This window comes from Solanum verrucosum, unplaced genomic scaffold, assembly GCF_900185275.1.
Source record: "Solanum verrucosum unplaced genomic scaffold, falcon-dt-bn FXZP01000218.1, whole genome shotgun sequence".
Lineage (NCBI taxonomy): Eukaryota > Viridiplantae > Streptophyta > Magnoliopsida > Solanales > Solanaceae > Solanum > Solanum verrucosum.
The window spans coordinates 2303438-2318051 of record NW_026020464.1 but is presented as its reverse complement, the minus strand read 5'-3'; the positions used below and the strand labels follow the sequence as shown (position 1 = coordinate 2318051).

Genomic DNA, 14614 nt, shown 5'->3' with positions numbered 1-14614 from the left:
AATATTGAGTTAACTTGCACTATGGTACAGTAAGGAGATGTCGGAGGTTGAATGTGGTAGGCGTAAGGTGACAGAGAGATAGGCCAAAGAAATCTTGAAGAAGAGCGATTAGATAGGACATGACACAGGTTTAGCTTACCAAAAACATACCGTTAGTAGAAGGGCCTAAAGGTTGAGTAAAAGAGTAGAGGATCACTACATGATTGTTTCTTTCACTCTGTTTATTTATTATCTACCGATTCTTTTCATCTATGTATGCTCTACCCTTGTCAAACTTCACTTACGAGATTACACTGGTATGTTGTTGTAGAGTTAAAGTGCATGCACTATATCTTGAAAGATAACTTTAGCACAAAGCACATGATAGGACTATGCACAAACTCAAACTTAAATTCTCAATTTTTTCAGTCATGTAATGATGGACATAATCCACAATAGAGGATTTGATAAGAACTTTCAACATCTAGTGTCTTTAATGACTTCACCACTAGCAAATTCTATATAATATATTATCTTATATACCACCAAACAAAAAGAGATTGATCAACTCAACATTAAAATAAACAAATAAATAAATAGAATTTCTTGCAACAAACACAAAACACACAAAAAGAGGAAAATAGCATTCCCATATTTACATCATGAGAAAGGTAGGTAGATTTTGGGGCAAAAACATTGGTGTATCAACTATATGAGGGGGCTTGAGACCTAAACCAAAAAAAAAAACACAAAAGTGGGGCACTTTTTGAAGAGTAAATGGTGCAAAACAAAAAATGCAACCATGAAAAAAGTAACATTATCCCTATTTCTGTTTTACTTTTTGTTTCTTCCAAACTTTTTTACCAAGCATGTTCCTTGCACCAAGCATATTTAGATAGGTTTTCCTTTGTGTCTCTCTTGTTTCTGAGGGATTCTTGGAGCTGAAAATAAACCAATAACTAGTGTTAGAGCTAAGGAAACAAAATGACAAAAAGGCTATATTGCTCGGACTCTCCAAAAATGCACTACTTTTGGATTTGGAGGATCCGACACACACCCAGCACCCCACAGCACTTTTGAAGAGTTTTCGAGCAATATAACAAAAGGAGAGGTAGAGTGTGTTCTTTTGGCATGGTTATGTACATACCAAGTCCATTAGCCTCAGAAGTCCTCATGATTCTTAGCCTTTTCACAGTGTTGAGAAACATCCTATAACACATGAAAGTATTAGAACATATAAAGAACTAGAGTGGGGAGCAAGAAATGATAACAACTTGATTTAGCATAAATGTAGATCATACTTTCTATGCTACTTTTCCATGATGTGTAGGGCCCGTTTAGGGAAAAACACACCTACCAAGAATTTCTTCATTCCCTCAGGACTCAGACCCGAGACCTTTAGTTAAGGATGGAAGGATCACATATATCTCACCACATCAAGGTAGATGGTGTTTCTCCATGCTACTGATGTACTACACGTATCCATAATATTGATAGTTTATGCCTATTATTTTAGTCGTTTTCATTTTTGTACTTCCTCGTTGGAAGATGAAGGGTGATCATTTGTTTTCATGAATTAGGTCCACCAAAAGCACCATGCATAATATATATACTTAAGAATTGAGATCATCAATACCTCATGTTTGCTTATATATTCTCTACTTTTTTTTGGTTTGTGGGGCTTGATGAAAACTTAGGCTTCTAATATTTCGATGCTTTTTGCAACTATGAAATAGTAATAATTAAGGGAATTTCTTACCCAAATGGAACATCTCCAACAAGCATCCAGTCTCCTTCCTTATCCTCATATGTGAGCACAAATTCAGATGATCCATCCAAGAGCTTAAAAGACTTAGTTGCTTGTTCCTTTTCACCACCTATAAAAAAAATGGAACATCAACAATCACTTCATTACAAAAACATCACAAAGCATACAACCGATTCGTGTCATTTAGTCCCTTTTCTACCATAAAACATGGGGTGCTCCACGCCTGTGTAGAAGTATAATGCACACGAGAAACAAATAACTACACTTGATCTTAGCCAAAGGCTGAGCAAACTAGTTTTTAGAGCTAATTTAAGTAACAAAACAAGAAGTAAACTTTGAAACAGAATCCATACTTTTGGTAGATTTGAAGAACATATCCTCCAAGGTTTCGGCTAACGATTCATAGCAAGTATGAGCATTCAAATCCACCTTTCTTCCAATAGGCAAACCATCCATATTCACCTTCACAAAACCAAGATGCCCCTTTTCTTTAACAGAAGCTGCATCATCCTTACTGTTTCCGTGATTGATTTTCTTCTTCGAGTGCTCCTTCTTATCGTTCCCGCCAACTCCCTTGTCGTCATCAGCATTTAGAACCTTTGATTGATTAACCAAGCTGTTCATTCTGTATGCCCTTATGGGTGGCCATCCCACAACCTGACTGCTTTCAGAAATCAAAATAAATTAATCATCAATTATATACTCAATCATCCATCAAGAATCCAAATTCATGAACTTTGTAATCTTAGCTAAAATGAACAAGTCAAGAGAAAGAGTTAAAAAAAAGAGAGGAAAGAGGCATATGAATGTTTGAAAAATGTTTTCTTTTTCTTTTCTAAAAAGTACAAAAAAAAAAATTGTCAAAAATTATCAAAGTTGCACTAAAAGTAGGATTAGAGGGAATATAATGATAGACTATCATAATGACAGGGCAACCAAAAGCAACTTTTTTGGCAGATTTTAGATTAAAGGTAATGAGATGAACAAAGGTGATGCATGCTCTGCCAGCTTCTTAGAACCAGTAAATAAAAAATTAAACTAATAACTCATCAAAGACAAAAGCTAAAACAAATTAAAGGAATATATACTCAACAATAAAAATTTATTCTTGACTAGATTAAACACAACTTTTCATAGATAAACATGAAACTATTGTAAAAAAAAGTTGTAATATTAAAGGAAAGAACTTTTCTTCAAGATCATGAAAACCCTCAAGGAATACATAATTTCTTGAGTAAACTAAACTTAAACTTCATTGTTAGTCATCAAAATTAATGTAAAAGCTCTAAAATCAAAGAAAAGAACTCTGCTTTAGGAACCAACAAAAAACAAAAGCAAAAACAAATCCAAGGAACACATAACAAAAATCCTAGAAAAAAAATGAAACCTTACATAAGAACCTAAAATCATTTAGTCCCTTTTGAGATACACAATTTCTTGAGTAAACTAAACATGAAGTAAATGCAAAAAGATTACTAAAATTAGAGAAAAGAACACATTTTTATGAAAACTTATGAAATTCTTGGAAAAAGTGAAACTTTACATAGGAACCTAAAATCACTAAGACCCTCTGAGAGAAACACTTTCTTGAGTAAACTAAACATACCACCATGGCTAAACATGATATAAATGCAAGAAAAATACTAAATTTAGAGAAAAGAACACATTTTTATGAGAAAAATATGAAATACTAACCTTGCACCAGTAGGAGGAGATCCAACCTCAGTTGTAGAACCAGCAAAATCAGCAGCTCTTTTAGTACCAGAAACACCACCACTAATGGATCTTTTAGCTGAAAATCCATTAGGAAAATCTTTAGCAGTTAAAATCCTACCATACTCACCCCATGGTGACTTCTTAGTCTTCCCCCCCACCCCACCACCCCCACCCCCACTGTTAAGGCTAAGACCTAACCCCAACTCAAGCTCTGTTTCATCCTCAGAACAAATACCCATATTGTAATCTTGCTCCATTTTTGCACCTTTTTCACTAAGACTTGGTTCCATGAAAAGGGGTTTTTTCAAGAATCTGTGAGTAAATTTCAAGAAAATGTGTAAGAGTAAAATGGGGTTACAGGGGATGAAGAGAATGTATAGATGGGGGGTTGTGAGGAGTAGGGGTGGGGTAAAATGGTGGAGGTAGTGATGATTATGGGACCCATATGTCTGGTAGTGCACCAAGCACTGTCCTTGAAAGATAATGAATTATAATTCTTGTTTGTTCATCAAGTTTCTTTAAAAAAAAAAAAAACCAATTTCTCAAAACTCATGATTTTAGGTTTTGGTTTTGTATTGCCATGCTTGCTTTTTTGGTATTAATTAGTACTTGAAAGTGTTTGTTTTTTCTTTGTCCCCTTTTGCCACCTCTTTTGTCCAAATGTTGGAAACAAAAAATAGTATGGGAATCATTTTGTATTTCTTGAGTTCTGTAAATGTCTAAAATTAACTTTACAAAATACTCCCTCCGTCCCTATTTAGTTGTCCATATTTTCTCTTTTAGTTGTCTATTTTGACAAATCAAAAAAGAACAACAATTTTTTTCCTATTATACCCTTATTTAAATAAAATTGTCATAAATAAAGTAAATAAACTTATGAACTTTTCAGCATTGATTAGTTGTCTTGAGTGAATTTATTTTGGAATTGTAAATTGTACTATAAGGGTAAAATTGTAATTTCACTATGCTAGTCATTGTTGCCTTAATTTGTGTGTCATTTCTAAAGTGAACAACTAAATAGGGACGGAGGGAGTACTATCATGTCCATTTTAAATTATCATGTTACCTATTTTAAAAGTCAATTTTGACTAATTTTCAAAATTAAAGTATATTATATTAATTTGATATTTTAAATAAAAAATATATATATTCAAAAACTATACGAAAAGTACTATAAATTGCAATTTTTTACATACCGTAAAATGTAGGTCAAAGTTCTTATTGTTTGACTTTAAAAAGGGAACTATGACAATTAAAAATGGACGGAAGGAGTAATAGTATTTAATAGCAAGGGTAAAATAGATACAAAAAGTAAATTATCTCTTGATTTTTTAAATTAGACAATTTTTATTGGATAACTATTGTTGAACGGAGAAAGTAATAATCTTTTAAAAGTTTAAATTTAATTAGAGGTAAGGTGGCAACCTTCCAGCCGCCTGAGAGCAATGAAAAAGGATTTTCAGAATAATGGAGATTAGTGATGTACAAAATAAGGCCCACAAGTAAAATGTTCTTGATTTGCTAAAATGAAAAAAAAAAGTAAAATAAAATATCTATTTTTGATATAGATTTCAAATAAATTGAAATTGAGGAAGTATTTCTTTTGCGCTAAAATAGGTATGATTTTACAAAAAAAAATATGTTTATCACAAAATACCTGTCTTTTTAGTGTTCAAGATGATATTATTTATTTATTTTCTCATTTTCTTTTAGTAGTAATAGTTTTTAAGCAGATATAAATAAAGTAAATATAGAATGAAGAAAAGCTATATCTTAAAATTTAAATAATTAAGAATTTCCTTTTTTTAATTAGTATTTTTAAAATATATTATAAATAAAAATATGACAAATATTTTGAGATTACGAGAATAATTCAACTTTCAAAATTTATCAATTTAAATTTATATTATAAAATATATATTAAAAACTCTAATATATTTAGAGTTACAAGTATAATTAATTAAACATGCAGCTACTACATGATTGTCCTGTCAACTAATTAATCATTCTTGGTCTCATGCATGCAAAGCAGGACAGCTAAGGTCAAATGAGAATGAACATTTTTAATTTACAGAAATTAATTGTTACAATATATGTATTACTACTAATTAAATGAAATTTTATCTTACATTCTATCGTGCATAAAATGAATTTCGTATAAGTTATGTATGATTATAATAATATAACAGTTGCTTATTATATTTAGCGGCAATGATAAATATGAATACTTATAATCAACATTATATATAAATATCGCTAGAGGTTTAGCAACTCTGTAATATGTAATAACATTAACTCAATTACGTGACCAATATTAGTCGTGATGGGGTGATAGAAAATTTCTCCACTTTTCAAAGATTTCATGTTTGGTTGAGCCTTTAGGGATGAAAAAAATTGTTTAGAAATATCACCTTCAAAAATTAAGTTTTATAGTATACGAATGAATTTGAATCTAATCGAACCTGATAGAGATATCAAATATTAATTGAAATCAAATGAAAAGAAAAGAAGAAAAAAGAACTTTATGTGGTTGCTTGTACTAATTTTCTTTAGGATAACATAGAATCTCTTTTGAATGCCCATTAATGTCTGCCACAATATGTCCAATTACCTATTATTAGTCTTGAATAAAAGCACTTAACTTTTTTATTTAGTAAAATTGTTTTATATATAGTAACTTGTAGTACAAAGAATAGAATTTTAATGAATTTTTTGTACAACTGACATTAGTTCCATTTTCAACCTTTACATCAAGTGTGAATCTTGAAAAAAGTTATCTTAGAAGGAAATCAAAGAAGAGAGAGGGCTAAGAGTCAAAATGTCAAATTTATCATTGAAAGACGTGGTGGAATGAATAAAATTCCTATATTTTAAATAAGAAATCTTGAGTTCGATTCTTACAACAAAAATAAATAAATTAAATGAATCAAATGTGATGACGATCGTCTGAATTTTAATCGAACAAATATCAAATGATTATAGAAGAAATTCAAAGACATATATATTGGACTTTATGTCAATACTAGAAAGACTGTTTTCGAAAGACTCTTGGTTTAAGTGAAGTAAAAAATAGGAGTAATGAAAAAGAAAAAGCAATGTCAAACATACAAGCAAGGTGAGCAAGAACATCAACATATATAATATTGCAATCACCTAGACATACATAATAAACAACAAATCAAATAACGAATGCAAGAAACTAATATAATTAAATATGATAGCCACAATACCCTAGACTATCACCATGCCTAGCTAACTCGATCCGTTGAAAAGTAAGACAATGCTCAACTCTAACATTTCACCCTTACGTGATCTTCATATCTTCTATCTAAAATTATATTTTTGATAAATTAAAATTACATTATGTCATATCTAATCACCTCTTCCGACAGAAGCATGAAAAGCAAGAGAAAAGAAAAGAAGAAATTAGCATGCAAAAAAAGGAAAGGAAAAGAGATAGAAAGGTATATAGAAGGAAAAGAGAAAGACAAAGTGTCATATTCATGATGAAGATAATTTAGAAGACTTTTGCCTAAGAATCTTTAATTAAGCATTTGTCACTACTTAAACAAACAAAGATTTCGAAAATATACTAATTATTACGTTTGGCCAAACTTTTTATATAAAAAATATTTTTTTGTTAGAAGTATTTGTTAAAGAAATATTTTTTAAAAATAGTAATTTGTGTTTAACTAATTATTTTGAAAATATTTTTGTTAATATTAAAACAGTAATTTGTATTTGACAAAAATTTTAAAATGTTTAATGAAAAAATAAATTTCAGTAAATAAATTCCTTAAAAAAAATCTAATAAAACAAATAAAATTTCACATTTATTTACTTTCATGAAAACTTTTTTCTACCAAACACACTCTAATGCTATTGATTTTTTTAAAAAGGGAGTGCATGTACAAAACGTAAAAGATTTAAAAGAGAAATAATATAAATATGAAGGGAATAATTTAAGGTGAGGAAGTTCTTCTTAATTAGGAAAAAAAAAGAATAGAATATTTGTTTGTTTTTTTGTTTTTCCCTAGTGGAATTGAATCCTTTATTATTTATTTTTGCTTTTCTTTTGTTTGATTTATTATTTTATTGCTTTCGATAAATTAAAAAAAGTAGGAATATGATACTAGCAATATACTACTTGAAGTCTACAATCCTAGAAATCCAAAATTTCAGGGATCAAGAATCACAATTTGGGGCCACCTTTGGATAATTTTGTTATTTTTTTATTAAGAAATTGTAACAAAATATATAACAAACATAATATTAGGGGGCCTATGAGAGACAAATAATAATAATAATAATTAATTAGTGGGATAACTTAAATAAGTGAAAATATCTTAACCATATCTCACCATTGATTTCTTTTGCCATATCAAACACACATTTTCTTATTCTTTAGTTTTTGAATACATATATACTCCCTCCGTCCCTTTTTAGTTGTCTACTTTAGAAATGACACACAGATTAAGGCAACAATGATTAGCACAGTGAAGTTACAATTTTACCCTTATGACAACTTTTCACTTCAAAATTACAATCACTTATTTGAATTAAAGTGAAATAAATTGGAGGGAAACAACATACACTTTTACAATTTTCAAGAAGTGTAAATAAGGGTATAATACGAAAAAAATTGTTGTCCTTTCTTGATTTGTCAAAATGGACAACTAAATAGGGACAACTAAAAAAGGAAATATGGACAAGTAAATAGGGACGGAGGGAGTAATATGTTAGAGAACATTGTGTTCATTTCCAAGAACCCAGTCTATATAAATTGTTTTTGTTCCAAGAAACAAAATTTTAAAATAAGACATTATGCGTTTTCATCTAAATACCATTATTCTTTTTATTCCTTTAGCTTCCAGCCTCCAATGATCTTTAAAATCTTCATTGTCAAAGAAATTAAAAAGAAAATGTGGAAAGAATATAAATAAAAGTAAACTACTTTTTTGTTTTGTTCTTTTTTACCGTGCTTGTTAAAAGGAACAAGAAAATGATTTCTAATATACTCCCTCAGTCCAACAATATTTGTCCATTATTGACTTTACACACTTTTTATGAAACTATAAATAGAAGGATAATTTTATTATATCGTTCTTTGAATATAATAAATACAACTGATCTTTCATAAAGTAGACAAATATTATTGGACATCTTAGAATAGTAGAATGGAAAACTATTGTTGGACGGAGAAAGTAATATGATAAAATGAAAATATCGCGAGATAATAGACGATACGATAAATTGATGATAAATGGGATAATATAAAAAGAATCCAAAAAGGCGAAAACTTGTCTTATCATAGGGACAATCCGACAAAGTGGGGCCCAAAGTCACGTGACTTAGAGCCACGTAAGCCGACAAAGAGCGCGGCTGACCGGGAGGCTTTGTGTGTGTTTATGGGACCCACAAATTTACCTGAGACAGCTTAGGACTTAGCACCCATTCACACCAACAAAAACATTTGTGCTATGTTTTTATGTTTACAAAAAAAAATAAAAAAAAATCTAATAAATTTCTTAATTATAGTAATATTTTAAAGTGGAAATTTTTAAAATTTGTGATCTTAAATATTATGTCATTTTGACACAGAGGTGAGTTAATGAGGATGGATCATAAGGAAAAATTGTTCTGCTACTATCTTTTAAAGTCTCGTCGCTTTGATGAATGATCAGTTGAGTTTTAATAGAGTTTTGATTATATGAAGCTAGACTATTGAGTCATTATGTTTTTTTTCCAAAAGAATGACGGTTCATGGCCTCCTAATTGTCATTGTTCGATTACTTACTACATTTACTTCTAAAAATTTAAATAGGAATAATAATCTCATGATCGTACACGTTTTGCATAAATTATCGTCTTCACGACTTTTCCTCTAGCTAGGCAGAACTTCTAGAGAAGGTTGAACGTACATCATACTTTAAGACGATTTTACATCAAAATAGGTGAAATGAAGATTTAGAGGTGTTGGGGGTGGTAGTGGATGTGGGGTGGAGCGAGGGGGGGGGTGTTGAATGGATTGGAAAGAGACAATAAATTTGTATTTCTAAAAAAAATTATTATTAAAAATAATTTGCAATGAAAATCATTTTGTTCTCCTTTTTGGTTAGTACTATCTTAGTAGCAATGCAGAGATACAATCAGAATTTCAAAGTTATGTATTCAAAACTTGTTATTAAATACATAACTCCTCTTAGTTATTGGGATAATTAAATATTTATATGTATTAAGTAATTTTATAATTTTAATTTAAAATATGATCTAAGCAAAAGATACTAAATTTTTCTAAATCCTAAGTAATACTCTACCTATATTGCTAAGCAAAAGTAATAAGTAACACTCTTCAACAATAAGTATGGGTAGATATAACATTGCGATATTAGATCACATGAATTTAATATATTTCATATAAATCATAAATTTATTTCTTAAAATTATAGAACTAATAAATATGCCGGAACCTATAATTTTAAAAAATTAATATTATAAATTGTAAATATTGAACTTATAAACTTAATTTTGATCTAGAACGATAGGTAAGTAGAAGTGAAAATTGATTACATGCTATCATGGTTTCTATTTTACATTTAATAGAAAGAAGAATTATTCTTCAAAAATAGCAGCCAAACACCAAAAGCTGGTTATTAAAGGAATATATAACAATATTCTCTCTCAACATCAACTTCACTTTAACATAAAAACTTTATTATATACGATTCCATTTTGCCTTGCAAATTAGTAGAAAAATAGATACCTATTTAAGTTACTATATATTAACAGAAATTATAGTGTAATTTTAATTTCTTAAGGTCACCACTAGATTATATATTTATGCAAAAATATAGCCGCCTACACCTGATATGGAACGAATTGTGTAACATTGTTTTAAATTTAGCTTACGTACCATTTTAATAGACGGACAACTCAATCCTTAGAACATACCATAACCTCAAGTGGTAAAGAGCCGAAATCAAGGTTCCAAACTAGCTTCACGTTATGCAAGCACTACAATAAAAATAACTTTTAGTGATAAAAAAATATACACATTAACAAAGAATAGTAAAATCTTTACTGGCATTAATTAATTGGCATTGGATCCAATGTCGTTATAGGCTCTGGAAACATTTACAAAAAGTAATAATTGTCTAAAAAATACATATTATTGCCGTTAAAATCATTTTTAATATAGTGAGTGAGCTCTTAGGGATTGAAAAATCAACGTAATCTTTTTCCTCTGAAATATTTATTGAGCGATGACTCTTTCCCTATAGAATCACTAAGACCCATTTTCATCTTGGCTCTCGATGGGTGATTATTAAAGCTAAAAAAACAATTAACAATGTATCTAGTTTAGAAAAAAAAATGTTGATTTAACTTTATTTGTTTTATCGTGCACTTTTTTATGGTTCTTTTTTAACCAATAAAAATAAAAGATTTTCTTTATTTTTTTATTGTAAAAAAAAGTGTATTTGACAAATACAAAGGGACCCAAATGGAAGGAGGAAGATATTCCTCATAATTCGAGAGCTGAAATTTGAGATACGAACAATCATTCTGTCTCCACGCCTTCTTTCTTTTCTTTGTATTTTCAGTATTTTTTTAAAAATAAAATTTTGTATTAGTAATTAATATATATTATTTATTTATGCATCTTTTCTTTTAACATTCACCAACTTTTGTTGAACGGGTTTAGTGTACACATATCTTATCCATATTTTAAGAGTTAAAGAGATTGTTTTCGATAGATTCTTGGCTCGAGAAAAAATATTGAGAAAAATCGTGGAAGAAAAAAAGGTCATGATAAAATATTATAGAAAATATGTTAAAGCATTCTGAAAACAAACAAAAGCAATAACTGCATGATAATCGAATTACGTACAATATATAGAAACAACAAATAGTACAGTATTAGAAATCGAAGGACCGAAAGTTTGGAAAGATAAGTGAGACGCTTTACTATCTACTGACCTTCAACCCTAATTTGTGTCCTCCACACCTATTGTCTTAAGGACATTTCCTAAGTAAGTTGAAACTGCGTCATGTTCTATCTAATCATCTCTCTTTAATACTTCTTCGGCTTATTTCTACCTCTCGTGAAACCATCCATAGCCAACCTTTAATACCTTCCACACTAGGACATATTTGTGTATCTCATCTTCACGTATTTTAATTTTCTAATATAGATATACATGATCGATATGGTTATGAGCGGAAAACAATAAATTCAGTTGAACCGGCCAGTAATATTCATCATAAAATTTTAATGTTTTCTCTAAACAATGGAGTACTCACTTTAAAATCTCCTAGGTAAATAATAGTATTTGTTTGGCCTTGAAAGTTTTGATCATTTTTGCCAATTAACCTCTAAATTTAGACAGCTAAATCCAAAAATCATTCAAAAATTATATCAACATGCTAAACATTAATCATGCTATAATAGTTAAACCTCATGAAATTTAATCTAAAGAAAATGTTGATTCAAAAACCAAATCAATATTAACAATAACAAAATGATAAAAGCCAATGACAAAAATATATAGAACAAATATATTTATGTTACGTTCGAAATTCATTGTCACAAAAGAGTAATGGTATGATAGTATATCGACCTGTATTGATTTAAAATCTTGAATCTTGTCTCTGACTACCAATAACAAATAAGTAAATTGCAAAAGTGACATCAATTTTATTCCACTTGGGCCTTCAAAAAATTATAACCTGGGCTTGGGCTTGGGTTTTTTTCAAAACAATGATCTGCTGCCAACTGATGGGCTATAGAACCTTGTGTTATATTTCTTTTGAGGCTTACCACAAATGCATTGGCATTCATATCCCATTATGTTACCAAAACAAGAAAACAATCCACTCGAACCACGTGCATGCCTCCTCCCGTGACGACCGGTCGAATGGTAGCTGCTCGAGGCATGTCCCCGGTCGTACACTGGTGGTACCTCCGTCCTCCACCTCTCGAGTTTGGACCTGAGCCCCTCAACGCTCTCGTCCAAACTCCAACCATCCAACACCGAGCTCTTTTGGTCATCCAACGGGTATTTTTTTTTCGGCCACGGCCGCCGCGACCTCGGATGCTGAAGGCCCAATTTCTGAGTCAGTCCAATGATGAGCATTTCCCTTAATTGGGCCTCCAAATACAAATTTTCCATTGTGTCCTACCCCTTTTGGGCCCCCAAACTCATATCCATGATAATTTTGAATGGGCTTTCCAATAACTGTTATGGGCTCTTTGGGCTCATCAACTTTGGGCTTTGTGAGAGATTTTTCATCAACTTTTTTTTCATTTGTGGGCTTTTCTTTGTTCTCAAGCTCTAAAGCTATAAGTTTGAGTTTGGGCTTATCTTCTTTAGGCCAGTATTATAAAGTGATGACTCTTTACTCACAATTGAATCACTTAAAACTGAGCCTGTTTTGCCCTTTTTACTTTTGGGCTTATCTTCTTTAGGCCCACTTACCATAGAACTTGCTTTGCCTTTCTTTTTTACCAACATTTGTGGTGGAGGCTCCAAAGAAATACTAAGAATTGAGCTTTCTTTGTCATAATTATGTGCTTTATTCTTCTTTTTTGAAGGTTTTGCAGCTATTGAACCACTAGACTTTGGAACATCATCGTCGAATTTAACACGTTCGCTACGTTCACTCTTTGTACGTAACAATATTGGTTTTATAGTAGTCACGTTGTTGTTATTATTGATGTTGGTGTTGTTGTAGTTGTTGGTAGTGGTGGTGGTGGTGATGGTTTTTTCGTTGTTTGTTTTCTGGTTGTGGTGGTTGTGGTGGTGATGAGGGAGTTGTTCTTCTTCCATCAAATCGCGATATCCAACAGCTGACTTGTTTAATTCAGTGTACAATGGCATACTTCTCATGGTACTATCTAGTAATGCAACACCAATGTTCAATATCCCTTGAGGTCTCCCAGATGGACGACGTACCTAATACCAAAAAAATAATACATAAATTTCGATCGAAGAAAATATTTAGAATCATTAATTAGGTTATTTATAATTAAATCCATCTCAATATTTATGACCAATCAATCCATATCATTGAATATTCAATTAGAAAACATTATTTTAAGCAAATGTGTGAAAATTATATATTGGTCAAAAGAATAATAATCTTGAAAAAACATATATAAATACATTTTATAAATAACATGTGTGTGATATGATGGAATATAATGAAGCAAAATGTACATGCATGCATGCAACTTTTACGTATACATGTTAAACAAAATTTCCTATTTATAGAAAACATTGGAAGAATGAAATTAAGAATGTTAGGAAAATATTTTCCATGAAAAATATATTGAACATTCAATTTTTGAAATTAAACCTGAAGTGCAACAAAACGCATGCCAAAATTATGAGGATGATGATTATGGTGTGTCCTAGACGGAGGAGGGATGAGGTTTCCGACGAGGACGCGAACGGACCCCACAAGAGAATCCTTAAACCAATGGCCACAATGAATTTCTATTTGTACGGCTGAGGTATCTTGCCGGAGAAACTCCTCATCTACACGAAAAACAAATTTATCGTTCCACGTTGGGTTGTTACCTCCTTCTATGTCAACCGCGGTGGTTAGCTTCCGTGTAGGGTGGACCCACACGGTCGCGTAGGTTTTCATTTTCTTGGACATAGGTTCCAAATCTTGAGCGGAGATGATGTTAATTTCCAAGAGTTGGAACGGTTTCAAGACTCCCATTTTGAAAATTTTGGTAAATTCGTAACATTTAATAAAAAAATATTATTAGTCGCGAATTTAATCTTGATGGTGAAATGAGAAGGCTTCATTCGTCGTTCCCTGAAAGGAACGACGATCGAGAAATGAAGAGAGAAGGAGGAGGGGGAGGGGGAGGGGGTGGTGATTTTCTCGAGGAGAGAACATTAAGGCATTGTTACAAAGGAAGAAAATGTGTTTTTGAAATAATGTTTGTGTTTTTTTTTTTTGGCCGTAAGGTTCTTCAACCCTTTTTATTGTAAAAAAATAAGTTTTACAATATCTGACTAAGCATATTTAATATTCGATTATTTAAAACGTGTGTCCGTTTATTTGTGAAAAATTCACAAATATTATGTATTTACTACTAGCTAAATTATATGCAATCTGAAAATAACACTTCTTATT

The 14614-nt window shown here is 30.8% G+C and overlaps 1 protein-coding gene and 1 pseudogene across 2 annotated transcripts; both read right to left on the bottom strand.

Moving 5' to 3' along the window:
• Positions 1-495: 495 nt before the first annotated feature.
• LOC125808820 (auxin-responsive protein IAA13-like) lies at positions 496-3808 on the bottom strand. Of its 2 annotated transcripts, none has more exons than XM_049488481.1 (5): positions 3443-3808; positions 2101-2411; positions 1739-1856; positions 1127-1188; positions 496-920 (listed from the first exon to the last, which is right to left on the bottom strand). In XM_049488481.1, the coding sequence occupies exons 1-5, from the start codon at positions 3751-3753 to the stop codon at positions 871-873; spliced, it is 852 nt and encodes a 283-aa protein (XP_049344438.1). In that variant the 5' UTR covers positions 3754-3808; the 3' UTR covers positions 496-870. The 2 variants fall into 2 exon arrangements, with proteins under 2 accessions (XP_049344438.1, XP_049344439.1); XM_049488482.1 differs by having other exon boundaries at positions 2101-2408; positions 3443-3801.
• An 8389-nt stretch (positions 3809-12197) lies between these two features.
• LOC125808918 (uncharacterized) lies at positions 12198-14202 on the bottom strand (annotated as a pseudogene).
• Between the last annotated feature and the right edge of the window lie 412 nt (positions 14203-14614).